This window comes from Ostrinia nubilalis, chromosome Z (genome assembly GCF_963855985.1).
Source record: "Ostrinia nubilalis chromosome Z, ilOstNubi1.1, whole genome shotgun sequence".
Taxonomy (NCBI): Eukaryota; Metazoa; Arthropoda; class Insecta; order Lepidoptera; family Crambidae; genus Ostrinia; species Ostrinia nubilalis.
The window spans coordinates 23,303,532-23,324,298 of NC_087119.1; the positions used below are offsets into that span (position 1 = coordinate 23,303,532).

Here is a 20,767-nt window from a genome sequence, read left to right on the forward strand (position 1 = left end):
CTGGCTATTCATCTATGTAGTCTATGGCAAATTGTAGTGAAATCGCAAATGTTGAATGAGCAACGAGTACGAAATGTTATTTTTTATGGGCCGTCATCCATAAAAAGATGTGTCTTTAGTGTCATCGTTTCCTTGTATCTAAGGAATATATTTAAAACACCTACATCTTTTTGAGGCTGGCAGTAATTTACTAACACCACCCTGGCCGAAGTCCGGCGATTTTATAAATGTTTTGTAGCCGTTGTAAAAGGAATAGTTCTATAAATAATGCACCATAATTGTCTATGGTTCATTATAATTATGAATAAAATAGTTTTTTAATTGTCGTTTAAATTAAGAGTTAATATGCATGATGTTGCAGATTGAAGTTATTAGTAAGCAGAAATTTAGTCAAATCAGTGTGCATTTTTCAAATGTTAGAGCGGCCATACATAGTGGGTCAATAGTAATTTTAAAGGAGCAATTGATTGAGAGCAATTTATACATTAAACATATTTGAATGTTTGACTACTTGTTTATACGCTGCGCTTATACAATTTGCATCGGTTAGGTTTACTGTGAAAATTCGTAATCATTTTAACTTTGTACGAAATACTTCAATATTGTCATTTATTTATCATTATCTATCAAATATAATTATTTACAAAAATGTTATCGAATAGATCTTGCTTCGCATTTATCATCCCGCTTGTGTTTGGCCGCTTGTTTCTGTTGAGGCGTATTTTAGAACAGTATGAACTTGTGTCGTTATTATTTTTGTATCAGTTCGCCCAGTTAGCGACAGAGGATAGCTGGTGTTCTTAATTTTTGGGGTTTCTTGCCACAAAAGGAAAAGTTTAAACCTTTATAGGATAATTGTTCGTCCGTTAGCATAATATTAATTTATTGTTAATTGTTGTTACTGTTAATGTGATCACTATTTACATACATACTTATTAGCTTGTTCGTAATACTCGCGTTCGTTCGCGAGCTCGATTCGCACTTGACCGGTTTTTTATTTATTAATAAGCTAACTTGTATTCAATTTTAAACTTTCAAGACAAGTTTACACGTAATAAAATACGTCTCATAAGAACACACCGTTTGTTGAATATTGGTATTTCGAGGTCCCTTCAGGTGCAATTGTTAAAATTGAGATAACAGGAGCTTGTTTGTAAATATGTACCTGGCACATAACTGGCGTTATGGGAGCGGCATGTGACGTGACCTTACGCCACTTACAATAATTCGACAGTGATCGCCTCGCTACTACACGCATTTAAACCTACGAAATGTGTGTGTCGCTTTAACGCCATCTTGTGTGCCTGATGCTTTAGCTCAAATGAAATTATAATAAAATTTAACTAGAAAGAATACATTTAAATTATGTCGTATTGAATGATTTCAGTGTATTTTGATCATTTTATGTTAATCACTTACCCTAATTTTTGTACCATTTTTGTATGGGGTACTGATGTTGTCAGTGTTCGATGTGTTGACGCTGTCGATTTGAATAAAATAGGTATGTATCTAATAACTTATGACTTTTCTTTTTATGTACGGACGACGCTAAATCATGCTAAACATTGATATCTCAGAGTTTTTTTAGGCGTGCCGTCGACCACATTTGTTGGTGTGCCCAGGCCCTTATATCTTTCATTTTCGATTCTGAAACAAAAATGTATGAATTGCTGTTGTCTGTACACATCCTATAGTAATTATTACCTACTTACTAGGATTTACCCATTAGCCCTTTATAAAGCAGTTAATTTAAGATAATCGTTTCCTATTATTATCGTTTTAAGGTCCAGAAACAATCAAAAAAATTAAATATTTTTTTACTCACATAAGTAAATTAGATAAAGGCTAAAGACCTAGCTAATGCTTGGGCCTCATTTAAAGTGATGGGGGGCGCGGTTATTGCATGAACTACATTGAACGTGGCAAAAATCGGAACCAGCGATCCGGTATTGACGGTGGCGCCCTCCTGTCAATGTCACTGATGGGACGATTCGTTGTTTATTAGTTGGACAATATTAATTGGTCCTGCGGGTGATGGCGCGGTCGTTTTCGTTTCTAGTTCCCTCGGTCTACCCTTATTAAATTCAATCGATTCTACCCCCCTAGACAAGTTTCACTTTTTGATCGAATCGAAAATCGAATCCGTCAAAACTTAAAAAAATGCCTTTCGATGACCATTTTTTGATTGGTTTGCGATTATAATGTGCACTTTGTTAAGACCCACTGATATTTCAAGTGGCAAAAATTGAAAACTAACAACAACACAAACAACAACACATGAGTTATTAACTCTATGCAACAACAAAGACAAAGTATTGATAGCAGCGCCCTCCTGTTAAAGTGAAAAAAGAATAACTCTATGGAAAAAAGGCATGGGTACCATGAAGCTATAGATAAAAATGGAGGCCAAACTCCGAATATAGATGAACTACACTAAACTGTCCTTTATTTGACACTGACAGGGGGGCCACCGTCAATAGCGGATCGCTAGTTCCGACTTTTGCCACGGTGGAAACCATATGAGATACCATAGATGGTGGCGCCCTTCTGTCAATGTCGTCGGTGGGACATTTCAGTGTAGTTCATCTATACCTACTTGAAGCACAACCTATGTATCACTATCTCGCTCTCTGTGGGCAGACTCTCTCTTTCTAAATAAACAAAATATAAATTTGCTCAAAGTAATGAAACTCAATGTAAAATCTTTATTTCTTGACATAGATATCATTAAATGATAAGTGTAAATACTGGTAAAACGTTTTAGGAAGAAATTACTGTGAAAAATGTTTACAATGATCCAATGTCGGAAATCACGAAATAAACAGTTACGCGTGGGATCTTAAGTCATTTCCAGGACACCACGTACTACCGCAACCACGCACTACAAAATTTTGCACCATTTCTTGTGATAAAACAATGATTATGTCCTGTAAAAAATCTCAAACGAAATTAACTGCATAATAAACAAAATAGTAAACAACCGCCATGATGGGCCGGATTGGGCCGATGTTGCCACATGGTAAAGATTTCCCAGGAATTGGGATTGTAATTCCCTGATTCGGCAACACATTAAGCCTAAACGGCCGACAATTTACTGATTTTTAATTTAACTAGGTAATCGTAGTTCAAATATTTAATTATTTATTTGTTTAACTTCTGATTTGGTTAGTGAATTGGTTATATCGAAGAATTTACTAGGAGATTTCAATAAGGAGATAGCAATACTACAGTCCACACTAGAAAGAGAGGTCGGCCCACAGAGAGCGAGATAGAGATAAATAGGTATTTGACTCAAGTTGTTGTTCCAAGTGTGGCCTCCATTTTTATCTTTAGCTTCATGATGGGTACGTCGGAAGAGGGTTGTCCTACGTGGCAAAAATCGGAACTAATAATCCAGTAGCGCCCTCCTAACAATGTCGGTTCTTTGTTGGGCATCTTTACCAATGATCTTTACTATTGGCTCCGTGCACGATTACAGCGCCAACTAGCGTCCACAACTTTGTGGGCTCTGTCACATTGACATTTAGGTCGTATATTTGTGAAAAAATATCGAAATGAAAAAATAACAAATATTTTCAACTAATAAATTGTTGTGATACCACGATTTGGGTGGAAAAAAGGTTTTGAAATCATTTTGGTCATTCAAATCAAATGAGGTAAGTCCAAAAAGTGTGTTTAATTTTGATTGTGTCAGGGTTTGTTTACTTCATTTATAGTTGTAGTTTTACAGTAAAACAAAAAGAAAAAGCTACTTTAACGGTTTCATTATATAACAGTAAATATATTTAAATGTTTCTGTATCGTTAGTAATAAATTAAATATCGTTTTCAGATCGAAATGAGTATCGTTTTGAAGACCGGGTTTGTGAGAGTTACAATATCAAATTCCAACCACAAACCGTATTTAAAGGAAAGTTGTTGGTATTGGCTGGACAAGTCCGAGATGTAGAAGAATTAAGAACAAAACAAGGGCAGAGTTCAATAATTCACGCTCTCATCATAAGGCAAACATCTGTGCACAACAACTACTGTGACTCATTTTTGTACTACCACGTTGTATAGTTTAGTTATTTCCAAATTGTAAACGGCTATTAAAACAGCCCTATCGAAATACAGTCCACTCTTTTATTTAAGTTCCCAGTAGGACCCTTTTCATGCGATTAATTAATGATATTAAAATGTATTATGTAGAATCGCTTTGCCATTGACAGATACATCTGATGACAGAGCTAACATTATTTCTACTTTTGACCACCATGAGCGCTGCGATAGATTATGTCCCCCCCACCTAGTACTTCGCACCCAGCGAATAGTGATCTGTGATCTTTACCGCCCTTCTTTAAAATGTGAGACATTTTAGTGTTGTCTCACATTTTACCAAACCACCGCTTTTTATGAATTTTCTATGAACTTTCATTGAATTTTTAATACAAATTTAATTTTATAAGCAAAAGACGATAGCTGTGCACTATGAAGTAACAATGAATGATTAGTTCCTATTTATTATTGTCTAATGGCTTCAATCATGCTTCAATGGTGCGAATTAGAAGCACACTGGTTTTGCCATGCCAGTTGATGCCACAGTTTTGCCAAGGTGGACAGTGGAATTTAGTTCCTATTTTAGCCACCAGACAAAATGACAACAAAACTGCCTATATCATCTGTTCCAAGAAGAAAAAAATTAAACGACACATAAAAATTGTCTATGGTTCACGGCTGCTGACGGATCATGTTTTGAAGTGGGCAAAAATTGAATGTGTTATTTTTGTGATGAGTGTTCGTGTTATTTGTAAGGTAAATTGAGAACAATATTTTTTACTAACACCCTCCGACAGTATTATTATTTTTCTAGTGGGTAGTGAAATAATCAGCTGTTAAGTTAGTTACACGAAGACTGCCTAGGTGGCATTTTTTGATGTCACAGTTTAGATTAACTCCTGTATTTTCATTTCTATTTGGGTTAATATTTTTTTATCTGGTTAGTAAATGGGAAATTAATGGACATTCAACTTTTGTAAAGCTGTATACGACCTCTTTATTTCTCTGACATGTGATAAAGACCTACAAAAAATTATTGAAACAATGTTACTTTATTACTGTGTAGAAATGTGTAGATGTACATAATATTTCTGAAGGTACATAGAGGATGTTATTGGGGAATTATTTTTATGGCTTATCGCATGATAATATAGATAGTAAACAAGTTCCTCTAGTAAAATGCAAGAGTATATTGAGCCGTAAGTCATTCTCAAAGTGTTATCATCATGCACACATTATTTTGATACAAGTAAAGAGATAGCAGACTATCCGGTACGAAGGGCTTGTGCCTTGTTGTAATATTAAGTCATTACATAGGTACTGGATTAGTAAGGAAAATGTTAGATGAAGTTTGTCTGAAGCACTTATAAAAATGTATAAAAGTCCTTCAAAACAATTTAAAGGTTACATTTGCATTGAAAACATTTGACTGCATACTTAAATATATTTTGATGATACCATGTGAGATGCAGTCCTGTTGTCCCCCTGGTGGTCCCCCTTGGTGGGGACAACAGGATTTTTAAAGTCCCATTGTCCCCCTGCCCTCGAGGTGGGGACAACAGCATTTAATTTATAACATTTCATCAATTTCTACTAATTTTACCTATCATAATTTTAGTACATAGTTAATTTTTAGTATTTGACATCTGTGTTTAATTTATTGATCTTTACCATTTCATGTTATACACACACTGGTACTTTTAGCGGAGCATGAAAAAAATAAGATTATTAATTCATATTAATACCTTATTCTATGAAACATGTAATTGGACATAAGGAGGAAGCTTAAATAACATTTCGTAACAGATTTTATAGTTTTATCATATTGATTTAAAAATTTAAATTTTCAATTTAAACAGTAATAAATAAAGAACAGTATTTCCCTCACATGTTTCTGTGAACTCAAATTCAGATAAAGCTGCCCTAACGATTGCTGACAGTGTTGAGCATGACATAAAAAACAATTTATCAACTCAAATAGCAACCAAAACTATTGGTGGGGAAATTAAAACAAAAAATACAAAAAAATAATAACTAGTTTAGTTTTACCTATAAAATGTTATGCCTTTTTTCTGTTCTGCTATAGTGGTGCTGGTGTGTTTATGTTAAATATCTAAATCAAACTTTGTATCTATGTAAATTTATATGGATGTAAATATTTTTATATTGTGTAAATTATTATTGACAATAAATTGCATTTTTCTCTAGATTCTTTTTTAATGTTACACATTCACACAATTTTCTTTGTACTTCAGCTTTACTAAAAATGTGGTGGAGTAGGGAACTTGTAGTTAATGAAAAGTATAGAAATACAAAAAGTATCTAGAATATTTAAGGTTCATAATTGGTGGCAGTCTTTATTATTTTTATGTATGCTATAGATACAAACAAAATGTTCACTGATTCATTTTCATCACTAAAACCCCATTTGCTAGGTAGGTGCCTGTTGCCTAAACACACACAAACCTGCTCAGAGGTGGAATTGTGTAAAGCAATCGTAACCATATGACAGTTAATAACGTACGATAAAGTCAGTTAAACAAAGCGTTTGACAGAATAATCGTACGTTATGAACTGTCAAATGATTACGATTGCTTTACACAATTCCACCTCTGAATGCTTTGCCATTGCCCCAAAAAAAAAGTAGAACCTAATCTGCTTACACTTTGGGTAAAGCCTTTTAGTCACATAAGCGTACTAAATGAATCACTAGTTTGCCTTTACAAATAAACACATATTATTTAAAATCAAATTGTAATTTATTATTAAACTAGCTTTTGCCCACGGCTTCACTCGCGTGAAATTTAGTTTGTCACAAATTAGGTATAGCCTATATTATGTTATTCTGGGTTTTAAACAATAATACTGTAAAGTTTCATCAAATTCCGTTCAGTAGTTTTTGCGTGAAAGAGTAACGAACATGTTAACATCCAGACATCCATACAAACTTTCGCATTTATAATATTAGTAAGAAGTAAGATAAAAGATTGGTATAACATACTTAGTGCCTAAAGTAAAAATGAAAATGCCTAATACAACCTGAATTTGAAAATGACAAACGAGATATACAGGGTGTTTGGCGCATCGTGTGCCAAAATTATTTAGCGGATAGAATGGGTCATTTCCTATATTTTCAGCCCCCATAACACGTTCCATGCCAGGCGGCTACTTTTATATGAATTTTTTTTGTAATTTCACCAAAATACCCAAATCGCATCATTTAATTTCGATTTAAAAAAAACTACTAGGCGTAGCCTCAAAGTAAATATTTTGTTTTGACGTGCACTGATGTAGGGTTGCATCAAATCTAAATTTACTGGCAAATATAATCTAGTTTTTTTTTAATTAAGCTTTGAAGTTTTCCGAAAAGTTAAAAATGGACTGAACAATTAAGTTTACATGGCTATAATAAAAAAATTAAAAGAGATAGCGATCTTCGGATTTTATCAAAACTTCTCTAGTCTATCCAAATTCAAATGGTATACTAATCTTCTTTAAATAATAACAACAACTTCACAAATTCCTTAAATTAGTGCATTGACTCTACTCGGACTGATATTCAAATTTTGAATTTTGAACCTTTTTTTTACTTTACAATAAGTTCAAAGCAGGTAAAAACTTCACAAAATATTTACTTTGAGGCTACGCCTAGTAGTTTTTTTTTAAATTGAAATTAAATGATGCGATTTGGGTATTTTGGTTAAATTACTAAAAATTAATATAAAAGTAGCCGCCTGGCATGGAACGTGTTATGGGGGCTGAAAATATAGGAAATGACCCATTCTATCCGCCAAATCATTTTGGCACACGATGCGCCAAACACCCTGTATTATGCATTACTTAATAGTTCTGCAATAAAGAGTCTAATGTGCCATTAACAACCTAATATAATACCTATCCTTATAATTTATTTATTTTATTTATTTATTTTATTTTATTCGGAAAACCAACAGCAATACAATACAATATAAGGTACAAGTTTTAATTCGAGTGTGTACCTAGTACCTACTTTTCCTGATATGATACCGATTTACACTGTTTAAATGCACACAAACAACATTTCGTAAGTATTAAAGATAACAACACCTATGTAGTGACAAAGCACTAGGCTGTGTACTGTGTAAGCCACTCATATTAACTTTTACATTAGCCAGCAAGCTTACAGAGATTCCAATATGCACACATCGCTTATTTCATTTATAATCTTGTTCAAGCTTACTATGCTAAGGTGGATCATCTGCGACGGACGGGAATACGTAAGTTTACCTCATACTTTTTTATAATGAAGTTATGGGGATACAGTTCACTGTGAAAAACTGGACACAGATTTTGGGTAGTTATAATTGAGTCTGGTTACTGACATTTACGGTCATTGAGTGGTATGGACTTGAGAGATCTTGAGAGTTTGTAATATTATTAGTCATGGAAAATGTTTCTGTCATAATTAACACTCAAGACCGAATAGCCAAACTCAATAAGTCAGTGTATGTTGTACAGGTACCAGAATACCTACAAATCCCAATCTGATCACAGAAAGGTCTCTCATAGACGAAAAAAAAAGTGAAAATCTTCCACTCAGACCAGTGACGCAGCTGCGCGCAGGAGCGACGTTTATTCTTCCGAAACAAATGCGTGTTATCGGCCTAATCTGTTGTTTTTGTTTTAGATGCTCTTGTACCTACCTGAAGACAATGGTGATATTTTGTATCGATTTCATTTCGTGATCAAGACGACTGCAAGTTAGGCACAATAGAAACTTTGTACGAATGTTACATTGTCTTGAGGGTCTTGTGGCACACAAAGATGATGTAGTTTACGTTTGGAGCCCCATAAAAAAATCATTTAGATCAGCGTTTCTTAACCTTTTTTGTCCACGGACTCCTTAGGAAATCTAGCACAATTTTAAGGACCCCTTAATAAAGCAGCAATAAATTTCAATTACGAGACTTTTACTTTAAATGGTCCATAGATAAGGCTGCGCTGCGGACCCCCATACATATGCTCGCGGATCACAGTTTAAAAAACACTGATTTAGATCATCATCTTAAAAACGTAATTGCAAAATTATAGAACTACCTAGGCAGACACCTACTCTGTTCGAAAAAGACTGGCACTGGGGCAGGGGCCCGATGATGATACGGTTGTGATACGGGGCTCCCGGAATACCCCTGTATTCAGGGAGCCCCGTATCATAGATACGGCGGTAGCTAGTGTAGCTACGCTCCACAGTGGTCCCGATTTAATAAAACATGGACATTGATGCTAGAGGCACGAAATTTTTTTTGATGGTTACTGCTATGATAACTAATAAGGCAAAAAAATATTACAATCCTACGACGTCTATTTCGTAGTAAAAAAAAATATAAACATATTTTTTGTATGGAAGAAATTACGTTTCTGTCAATTTTTCGAAATTCTTTAACGATGTCAAGATGCCGATCACACATGTTATAAAACAAGTGATTCTGAGTATTTCATGCGAAGATACTTGTCACTTATCTCTGCGTACTTTTGAGTTATCGAGGGTTGAAAAATCGATTTTTTTATATTAAATATTTCCACGAAAAATTGCCAGAATTACAATATGGTGTATACGGGACACTTTTGATGACACATAACAACGACTCGCACTCGCGCGCGCTCGTATGCATCAACTTTTACTAAAATAAAAAAAATAATTAAGGGAAATACTTAATACAATGTTGTATGTATAGGTCCGCTGGCCGTCAAAAAGTAGCTTAACGAGAGGTTGCCCAATTTACAATATGTCTATCATTGATAACTCACACAAATATCGTCATTCTCTGAAGGATAACAAGTTTTTTTTTGTTTCCAGAAGCTCTTGATAGAATGGAAGCCCATAAATACTCTCTGAAGCGAGAATGAATCTCAAATTGCGATATTGCCATTTTGACAAATTACATGATGTAACTAGCGCTAACGTTTATCATCAGGTAGACACAGTTTTAAGTTAAAAGATTGTCTACTATTTCACACTGTTATTCGTTTTGGAACAGTTCTTTGATTATAGGTAGTCGCTAATTTGGTTTTGTTAGACTCTTTCAGTTTAGCACATAAATCGTAAACTAATTCCTCCTCAGAATGATCTAAAAGTGTTAGAGAGCGCCTCTTCTTCTGCAGAAGAAGAATTTTGCATAAATTTTCAAAAGGTTTTTTATTTATACTAAAAGTCGATGGTTGCACATCTACTTCCGCAGTCTCATCAACTGGAGCGTCTTTCTCAGTATTAACGTTGTCTATGCGTTGTGTTAACTCGGTAAAAAACATTGTTTAAATCTATATTTTTACAATTCGGCCAGACAATTTCAGAGTCTAGCCAATGCGAATTCTGGTGCAAAAATGTCTTTTGGGCTCTGCTGGAAGCAGACCATATCTTCTTTGATATATTTCTTGTAAAATTACGACTTAATGATTTGATAATTACTCAAATCTTCGGAAGACAATTCAATGCCAATACGTTCGTCATTTTAGTCTGAATTGGTCTGGCCGAAATGTAAAAATATAGATTTAAAAAATGTTTTTTACCGAGTTAACACAACGCATAGACAACGTTAAAACCGAGGAAGACGCTCCAGTTGATGAGACTGCGGAAGTAGATGTGCAACCATCGACTTCTGGTATAAATAAAAAACCTTTTGAAGATTTATGCAAAATTCTTCTTCTGCAGAAGAAGAGGCGCTCTCTAACACTTTTAGATCATTCTGAGGAGGAATTAGTTTACGCTTTATGTGCTAAACTGAAAGAGTCTAACTAACAAAACCAAATTAGCGACTACCTATAATCAAAGAACTGTTCCAAAACGAAGAACAGTGTGAAATAGTAGACAATCTTTTAACTTAAAACTGTGTCTACCTGAAGATAAACGTTAGCGCTAGTTACATCATGTAATTTGTCAAAATGGCAATATCGCAATTTGAGATTCATTCTCACTTCAGAGAGTATTTATGAGCTTCCATCCTATCAAAAGCTTCTGGAAACAAAAAAAAACTTGTTATCCTTCAGAGAGGGATGATATTTGTGTGAGTTATCAATGATGGACATATTGTAAATTGGGCAACCTCTCGTATAAGCTACTTTTTGACGGCCAGCGGACCTATACATACAACGTTGTATTAAGTATTTCCCTTAGTTTTTTATTTTATTTTATTAAAAGCTGATGCATACGAGCGCGCGCGAGTGCGAGTCGTTGTTATGTGTCATCAAAGGTGTCCCTTATACACCATATTGTAATTTTGTCAATTTTTCGTGATAATATTTAATATAAAAAAATCGATTTTTCAACCCTCGATAACTCAAAAGTACGCAGAGATAAGTGACAAGTATCTTCGCATGAAATACTCAGAATCACTTGTTTTATAACATGTGTGATCGGCATCTTGACATCGTTTAAGAATTTCGAAAAATTTACAGAAACGTAATTTCTTCCATACAAAAAATATCTATATATATTTTTTTACTACGAAATAGACGTCGTAGGACCGCCAACAGGAGGCGTGTCGTAAGAGGCGACAAAATCCCTGCAGCACCGGACGGGCAGCAGCGTCTGCGTGCGAAACCTTATAAAAAACTGCGATCGCCAACCCGCCTGCCAAGCGTGGCGATTAAGGCAAATCCCCCCCATGGAGAGGAACAAAAAAACACGGCCCCTAGTCCCCGGCGGCCCCACTATCCCGGGCCATGGTAGCGGTCACGGTAACGGTGGGGCGAGGGGTGCTAAGAATCACCGGGTACCGACAGGCTACCAACCCCGACGACCTCTGGCCCTGGCAACATTTAACACTCGCACGCTGCGGACTGACGTGAGGCTCGCCGAACTCGAGGAAGAACTGAGCAGGTTGCGGTGGGATATCGTAGGATTATGCGAAGTCCGAAGAGAGGGGGAGGACACCATAATCCTGAAATCCGGAAACCTGCTCTATTTCCGGGAGGGCGACCAGCAGTCCCAGGGTGGTGTCGGGTTTATCGTCCACAAGTCCCTTGTCAACAACGTGGTCCAGATCGAGAGTGTTTCGGCGAGGGTAGCGTACCTTATACTCAGAATCACCAAACGGTATTCGCTGAAGGTCATACAGGTATACGCACCGACCACGGAACACCCCGACGACGAAGTGGAGACTATGTATGAGGATATTTCCAGAGCCATACATAGCTCCCGGTCCCATTTTACCGTTGTGATGGGGGACTTCAACGCGAAGCTGGGTAGACGAAGCGATAATGAGCTGAAAGTGGGGCAATTTGGGTATGGAGAGAGGAACGCACGTGGCCAACTGCTGGCTGGCTTTATGGAGAGGGAGGGCCTCTTTATGATGAACTCCTTCTTCAGGAAGCCAAAACAGCGAAAGTGGACATGGCTGCATCCCAATGGCGCTATAAAAAATGAGATCGACTTCATCTTGTCGACGAAGAAGCATATATTCAATGATGTCTCTGTGATCAACTCGGTCAAAACAGGAAGCGATCACCGAATGGTAAGAGGCACATTGAATATCAGACCCAAGCTCGAGAGGCGTCGACTGATGAAGTCTACGCTCCGCCCAGCGCCCATCCAACTCCAAAACCCCGAAAGCTTTCAGCTCGAGTTGCAAAATCGTTTCGAATGCCTAGGAGACTGCGAAAATGTGGACGAATACAATGACAGGTTCGTGGAAATTGTCCAAACGACTGGGTCTAAGTTCTTTAAAACCCGTCGTCCAAAAGGAACCAAAAAGATCTCTGACCTCACCAATAAACTTATGGAAGAGAGACGAAACTTGGTTCTGCAGTCCTCTGAAGATGCTGCTCAGTATCGGCGTCTTAACAGACAGATCTCCAAGTCTTTGACTCGCGATCTACGCCAATTTAATACAGATCGTATTAAAGAGGCGATTGAGCGTAACAAAGGCTCTAAAGTGTTCGCTAGGGATCTGTCTGTTGGCCAAAGTCAACTGACCAAGCTGAAGACCGAGGATGGCAGAGACATCTCGTCGGGGCCTGAGTTATTGGAAGAGGTTGAGAAGTTCTACGGACAATTATACACGAGTGTACATACACCTGTCACAAATCTAGCCGAAGACCCAAGAGCTAGACTGACCCGACACTACACCGAAGATATCCCGGACGTCAGCCTGTACGAGATTAGAATGGCTCTCAAACAGCTGAAAAACAACAAGGCACCGGGTGATGATGGAATCACGGCTGAGCTTCTGAAAGCAGGCGGAACGCCGGTACTAAAGGCTCTTCAGAGGCTGTTCGATTCCGTCATACTTGAGGGAAAAACGCCTACGGCATGGCACAGAAGTGTGGTGATACTTTTTTTCAAAAAAGGCGACAAAACCTTGTTGAAAAATTATAGACCCATCTCACTTCTGAGCCATGTCTACAAGCTGTTTTCGAGAGTCATCACGAATCGTCTCGCACGCAGGCTCGACGACTTCCAGCCTCCCGAACAAGCCGGTTTCCGAAAAGGCTTTAGTACCATAGACCACATACATACGCTACGGCAGATTATACAGAAGACCGAGGAGTATAATCAGCCACTTTGTCTGGCGTTTGTGGACTATGAAAAAGCCTTCGACTCGATCGAGACCTGGGCAGTGCTACAGTCTCTCCAACGGTGCCAAATTGACTATAGATACATCGAAGCGCTGAAGGGCTTGTACGAAAACGCCACAATGTCGGTCCGCCTCCAGGATCAGAACTCGAAACCTATCCAGTTGCAGCGAGGGGTGAGACAGGGAGATGTCATATCTCCGAAACTGTTCACCACCGCCCTGGAAGATGTTTTCAAGCTTCTGGACTGGAGCGGATTCGGCATAAATATCAACGGCGAGTATATCACACACCTTCGTTTCGCGGACGATATCGTAGTCATGGCTGAGACCGTGGAGGACCTAAACACAATGCTCGATGGCCTCAGTAGAGCCTCTCAACAAGTGGGTCTTAAAATGAACATGGACAAGACAAAAATTATGTCAAATGCCCGTGTTGTACCCACTCCTCTGAAGGTTGGAGACACTACACTCGAACTTGTTGACAATTATGTATACCTGGGACAAACAGTCCAGTTAGGTAGGTCCAACTTCGAGAAAGAGGTTAATCGTCGAATCCAACTCGGCTGGGCAGCGTTCGGGAAGCTTCGCGAAATTCTCACGTCCGAAATACCGCAGTGTCTCAAGACAAAAGTATTTGACCAGTGTGTGTTGCCAGTGATGGTGTATGGCTCTGAGACGTGGTCGCTTACTATGGGCCTCATAAGAAGGCTCAAGGTCACCCAAAGAGCGATGGAGCGTGCTATGCTCGGAGTTTCCCTGCGTGATCGAATCAGAAATGAGGAGATCCGTAGGAGAACCAGAGTGACTGACATAGCCCGCAGAATCGCTAAAATCAAGTGGCAGTGGGCGGGGCACATAGCTCGAAGAGCTGATGGCCGCTGGGGCAGGAAAGTTCTTGAGTGGCGACCACGAGCTGGAAGACGTAGCGTGGGCAGGCCTCCCACTAGGTGGACCGACGATCTGGTAAAGGTCGCGGGAAGTACCTGGATGCAAGCGGCGCAGGACCGGTCTTTGTGGAAATCCTTGGGGGAGGCCTTTGTCCAGCAGTGGACGTCTTTCGGCTGAAACGAACGAACGAACGAGACGTCGTAGGATTGTAATATTTTTTTGCCTTATTAGTTATCATAGCAGTAACCATCAAAAAAAATTTCGTGCTTCTAGCATCAATGTCCATGTTTTATTAAATCGGGACCACCGTGCGCTCCTGCGATTGGTGTAGCGATACTTGCTGCAAGTGTATGCAAATAAGCGATTTATCTACCTTGATTTTAGGGGCAGAGGATGCTTATGTCTGTTGTTTGAATATGAATCGTGTGCCAGATGTAGTAGAGTATATTTTTGTTTCAGAATGCCAATACAGGCGCCGCAGTGGACGGACTACCTCAACTGTCCGGTGTGCTGCCGCGAGTTCGGCGCGCCTCCCCGTAGCCCCATCAGCCTCGGCTGCGGGCACACCCTGTGCAGGCATTGCCTCAAGCACCTGCACAGGAAACAATGCCCTTTCGACCAGGTAGGTTTTCGTTCGTTCGTTCGTTTCAGCCGAAAGCCGTCCACTGCTGGACAAAAGCCTCTCTCAAGGATTTCCACAAAGACCGGTCCTGCACCGTTCGCATCCAGGCTCCTCCCGCGACCTTCACCAGATCGTCGGTCCACCTAGTGGGAGGCCTGCCCATGCTATGTCTTCCAGCTCGTGGTCGCCACTCAAGAACTTTCATGGTAGGTTTTAATCTGACAGAATTAAAATACACAATACTATACTACACCAGAGAACGGTAACCTGTGGCTTTTTCCATGTTAATTTGTGGCTTTTTATCCCCTTAGCCCCTTTAGTCTTATCTATCCTCAGCTGAGCGGCTCTTTAGCTGGAAAAGGCCATGATTGATATTAGTCGAATGTTAATGTGTAATAATAGCAAACAACAACTTTTGCCCGCGGTTGCGAATTTAGACGTGGCCTATGCATAGTATGCATAAAGTCGATAACTTGAATGTTTAAGATTGACAAAGTTCGTGTACTGATTACTCATTATTTGATTTTGGTCAGTAAGCGAGTTTAGGCATAAGCCACCATCTTCCGTACAAGAGGCTGCGCCAACTTTTGATTACCGTCACGGCATCACACTATAAACAGGAAACTGAGTCACACTATTACATTACTTACACATTGAAAGAAAGAAAGATACATTTATTACAATTAATTGTAAGGGAACATGGGCGTACCCAGTTCTGGCAAGTCGTAATACCCAGCTTCTGGCCAATACAAGTCAGATAGTTTGATTTACCTTGGGGAAAGCAGCTGCCCTCCCCTCGAAGCGCCCGTCCCCCTGGGTACGCCCATGTAAGGAAATTTACGTTGCTTGTATCGCCTACTGACGACCTTCAGCCACTGATTGACCTGTTCGTCCCCAACAGACTGTGATCCAGGTGGAAGCGGAGGAGTTGGTGGTAAACACGGCGCTGCTCCAACTAGCGGGGTACACGCCGCCAGCGCAGCCCTACCACCCGCCGTGCATCCAAGCGCTGCCGGAGCACGACCGGCAGGCCTACGACGCGATCGTGCGGTGCCTGGAGCACCTGGCCGTCTTCCTCAAGTACTGCGGGAATGGTGAGTGACGTCACACAACGAGGAAATTTATTTATTTAGGAAAACCAGGGTTTTACAGTGTTTAAAAATCCATCTCCTATTTCATTCCTTCGCGACCATACGCGCCGTGATAAAATCTTATCGATGAGCAGTGGCGACGTAGCATGGGTTGGCACCCGGGTCGATCCCCCCCCCCGTCATATAATTCAAGTTGGGTATACATATAAATATAGCCATATATCGAGGATCTAAGGCACCCCAGAATGGTGCTCCCCAGGATTTTTGGATTACCGATTCGAAGATAAAAAAATGTTAGTACGAATGAGCTATAAGATACAAATAAATCCCGATTCAATCTTAAAACACAAATAATTCAAGCAAAGATGCCGCTACAGGACAATGTATGCTCGAGTTGGAATCGGATACGTGCGACGATTCGTAACACTAATTCCTAGAATCATAGCGACCGTCTTAGATCTGTTGTGTACACCGATACGTTACAATATGCCTTCCAGTCCTGCATCTGTTAGTTAGATAACGCAGTATCTTTTGGGAGGCGATATCATGTTTGACTACATTTACGTTAGAGCTATGTTTATAAACTGTTTCATTTGTTTACTGAAGTTTTTTGATGCAAGAGTAAAAACGAACCTTTATTTTCCGTGTCTGCGCATTTACGAGAAAGTTATTGTGAACCTCCTCCTTTTTGAAGTCGGTTAAAAATGATACTAAATAAAAAATACAAAACACAAACACGACAAAAAAAGAAACTGGACGCCTGTCGTAAACAACTTAATACACAAAAAGTTTGATTCGCCAGTGAATTATAATTGGCATTATTGAAGAAAATGGCAATAAATCAGTAATATCAGTAACGTTTTTCAATTATCTATTAATATAGTTGTTTAGCGAAAATATATTTATGCAACACTTATCTACACATAAATTAATTACAGCTGCCAATAATGAAAACCATTATAAACTAAAATTTCCAACGAAAGTTAGTCAGATAATGTACCCACAATGCAATTAATCTGAAGAACATCAGGAATCCGAAGCTAAGCATCGACTTCCCTCCACTCCATTGTAAAGGGAACCAGAGGTGATAATCAAAAAGGTAATAAATAAAAATATTTATACAGACAGTAAACATAACTGTGGGCCCTATCAAGCTGTTTGCCGATGATATTTTTCGCCAAATCTTCATCAATTTTTCCTTGTCGTGACAAGGTCGGTACAATAAATTGCATAAACAGAACAGACAGACGTTTGTATCGTATTATGTAATCGTGAAATCACGTTTGCGTTTCCAAAGATTACCTACACTCCCACAAGAAATGACGGGTAAACTGTTAGGCTTCAGTAGTAGTGTATTAAGTAAATCAATATGAATACGTATTTTCCGGGTTATTGTGACTAACCAGCTGTGGACAATGCCCTCGAACAAAACGGTCTGTAGTCTACAAATCACGTAATGAAGGCCTACACTATGCGTAATGTAGTATACCCCGTACTTAAGTGCAGGTTGCGTTGTTGCTTGGTTGAGTCCTCACTACCAGCGAGCGTAGTGACCTAAGGTAATTAAAATAAATCAAGATATGAAATAGAACATCAGTTCTCTTGTGCTTGGCGACTACGAGGAACCTATACAAGTCTTATGAACCATACTTACTCGTATAAGCTAAACTGTGATCACGGCGGGTATCGTTTCATCCACGAAGACGCGCCCCACCAATTTTTGCTCGAGGGAAGCGAGGGGTGCGGGGAGTTTAATCCGAGCAATCCGAGCGTCATTGTGCGTGTGCACTCATGGAAAATTTAGCGTGTACCGATAGCATTCAAACATTAGCGGAACAATGATGGGGCGCGTCTTCGTGAATGAATCTATACAGTTATAATGTCAGACTAATTTAAGTAATTCTTTGAACTTATCGATGGAAATACTGATCTTATGTTAGGCCTGATTTAGTTTCGTTTTAGACTTTCTGTAGGAGAAAAAACTCGCAGTTGGTTAACTCACTAGGTTTGTGTCTCCCGCTCAAAGTCAGCACACGCCAGTATGCACTCCTTATCGGCTAACGTGCACTTATAATTATTTCTCACGCCCTCATACTATAGTCCAAGGGAATAGAGCCCATAATTAAATCTGTAGCTTCATAGCTTCACATTACACCCAACATGGATAATGCTTGCGTCAATACTTTTACACTTTATTGTGATTAGATACGGTATTGACATTGCGCGCGCAGTTCTCGAAAATGTTTAGCATGCTATCGATTGTCAATTGTTTATAATGTCCAAAGAAACTATAAAAACTCATATGATTGAACTGTTTCCATCTGCTCCGCATGTTATCGTGATTCGTTCTGCGTCCAATAATGTTCGTGAGAAGCATTATTCAAACATTTTCTGTGTTTCGATAAGAATCTTCGGGGTATTGAAAAAGTGTTGTTTTCAGCGAACAGCACCGGTAGCAGCCGGCTGTCGCGGCCGATGCAGCGCAAGCTGGTGACGTTGCTGCAATGCGCGATGACGGACGACGAGGGCCGAGGCCGGGCGGCGCGCGCTGCACGGTCTCTTGGCGAGAGGACCGTCACCGAGCTCATACTACAGCACCAGGTTAGTTCTACCTTCTGTCTTCTTCCCGAGTTCATACTACAGCACCAGGTTAGTTCTACCTTCTGTCTTCTTCCCGAGCTCATACTACAGCACCAGGTTAGTTCTACCTTCTGTCTTCTTCCCGAGCTCATACTACAGCACCAGGTTAGTTCTACCTTCTGTCTTCTTCCCGAGTTCATACTACAGCACCAGGTTAGTTCTACCTTCTGTCTTCTTGCCGAGTTCATACTACAGCACCAGGTTAGTTCTACCTTCTGTCTTCTTCTTACTCATTCGCAAAAGCTTAAGATTGCTTACACATTTAGGCGATTTAGCAGCGCGACAGACGTGCTGTCGAAAATTTCATACTATGTGACAGCGGATGCATGCCTTCACATTATGGTGCGTCCACACTGGGCGAACGTGCTCGCGCGGCACGCTGGTCATCCTGCACACTCGACTGCTCTTGAATGAGCAGGATGTTGAGTTTGCCGCGCGAGCCCATTCACCCAGTCTGGACGCACCATTATAAAAACGCCGCTGCCGCGCTGCAGTCGCGCTACTAACGCCCTAACGTGAAAGCACTCTAAGGCCTCAGCCTCGAGTTTAGCGGGCAGCGGGGCGGGAGCGGCGGCGGCGCGGGCAACGCAGACCCGTTCTCGAAACAAGCGGGCAGGCAGCTCGCGCGACGCTTTAGCGGCGAAGTGTTGTGTTCGGGGTTGTGTTGTCGAGATATTTGTTTTTATTCGCAAACGAAATGTCTGAACAACGGCGACAATTTTATTTCGATTCAAATTTATTCCTAACGCTCGATTTATTGTGGGCAAAAGAAGGTCCAAAATCACAAAAGCCGGACTTTGTGCTTCATTATTGCCGGACATTTTACCCTAAAAGCCGGACATGTGACGGGGGGGGGGGGGGGGGGTGAATTAGGTAATTAGTGTCAGGTCATGACTGAGTAGGTACTATCAACCGAACATCCTGATGCGTGCGCTTCATATGATTCTGTGGCTCGACTTACGCCTGGCGCGACAACCAAATAAAAGCCGGACAGGCCGGACAAGGCAATATTTGGCCGGACAAGTCCCTAAAAAGCCAAACATGTCCGGCTAAAGCCGGACGCCTGGCAACCCTAAATGCGCTGCCCGCTCGTTGCCCGCTGTTGCCCGCTCCCGCGCCGCTGTTTTCGAGAACCGGTCTATTTGATTTTACGCATAAGATCCTGCCGCTCCCGCGCCGCTACCGCCGCCGCTCCGCTGCCCGCTAAATTCGAGGCTGAGGCCTAAGACAGCTTGCACATTAGGGCGTTAGAAGCGCGATAGCAGCGAGGCTGCGGCGTTTATACAGGGTGTGGTTTTGTAAAACAACGCCCATCTCAGGCATTGTAGTACATGAAAGTAATTAGGTACAAAAAAAATATAAATAAAATTTTAACTATTATTTTATTACTAAAAAACCTTGTTCAAATGTCTTCTAAAACTTCTGACACGGCGCTTGTTACCACCCGCACCGCACCACCCCTGCGTACCCCGCTACACCACCGAGCACATGCGGCCGCCGCATTGTACCTACGGCCAGTAAATAGCCGATCGAATCCTTATAAAGTCACTTACGTGTCTTTCTGTCCGATATGATGTCTCGAATGTATTATATTAAAGTTGTGGATACTACTAGCGTATTTGAATACTACTTATTCGCGTTGATTTTGATGAGTAGCTTATTAAAAATTTTGTGCCATTGTAACATTTCATCAAAATCCGTCCAGCAATTTTGGCGTGAAAGAGTAGGTACCAAACATAGTGCTCTCAAAGTTTCACATTCATTATTTACTAGCATTTGCCCGCGGCTTCACCCGCGTGAAATTCAGTTTGTCACAGATCGTCATAAATTATAGGCTATAGGTTATTCTGAGTTATAAACAATAATACTGTAGTGTAAAGTTTCATCAAAATACGTTCAGTAGTTTTTGCGTGAAAGAAAAAAGAAAGTATCCAGACA

At 39.9% G+C, this 20,767-nt stretch overlaps 1 protein-coding gene and 2 long non-coding RNA genes across 3 annotated transcripts in view; all 3 read left to right on the forward strand.

Moving 5' to 3' along the window:
- Nucleotides 1-1,516, forward strand: part of LOC135086721 (uncharacterized) — a 227,931-nt gene extending 226,415 nt beyond the window's left edge. Inside the window, exon 2 of the long non-coding RNA XR_010260578.1 lies at nucleotides 766-1,516. This is a non-coding gene — a long non-coding RNA (uncharacterized LOC135086721). The remainder of the gene's footprint in view (nucleotides 1-765) is intronic.
- A 1,939-nt stretch (nucleotides 1,517-3,455) lies between these two features.
- LOC135087044 (uncharacterized) lies at nucleotides 3,456-4,114 on the forward strand. The gene is made up of 2 exons (XR_010260664.1): nucleotides 3,456-3,656; nucleotides 3,832-4,114. It is a non-coding gene; the product is annotated as an uncharacterized LOC135087044 (long non-coding RNA).
- A 592-nt stretch (nucleotides 4,115-4,706) lies between these two features.
- LOC135087198 (uncharacterized) overlaps nucleotides 4,707-20,767 on the forward strand; it is a 77,831-nt gene continuing 61,770 nt past the window's right edge. Inside the window, exons 1-4 of the mRNA XM_063982036.1 lie at nucleotides 4,707-4,793; nucleotides 14,936-15,098; nucleotides 16,000-16,192; nucleotides 18,630-18,790. Of these exons, the coding sequence (XP_063838106.1) occupies nucleotides 14,937-15,098; nucleotides 16,000-16,192; nucleotides 18,630-18,790 (516 nt within the window). The 5' untranslated portion in view covers nucleotides 4,707-4,793; nucleotide 14,936. The remainder of the gene's footprint in view (nucleotides 4,794-14,935; nucleotides 15,099-15,999; nucleotides 16,193-18,629; nucleotides 18,791-20,767) is intronic.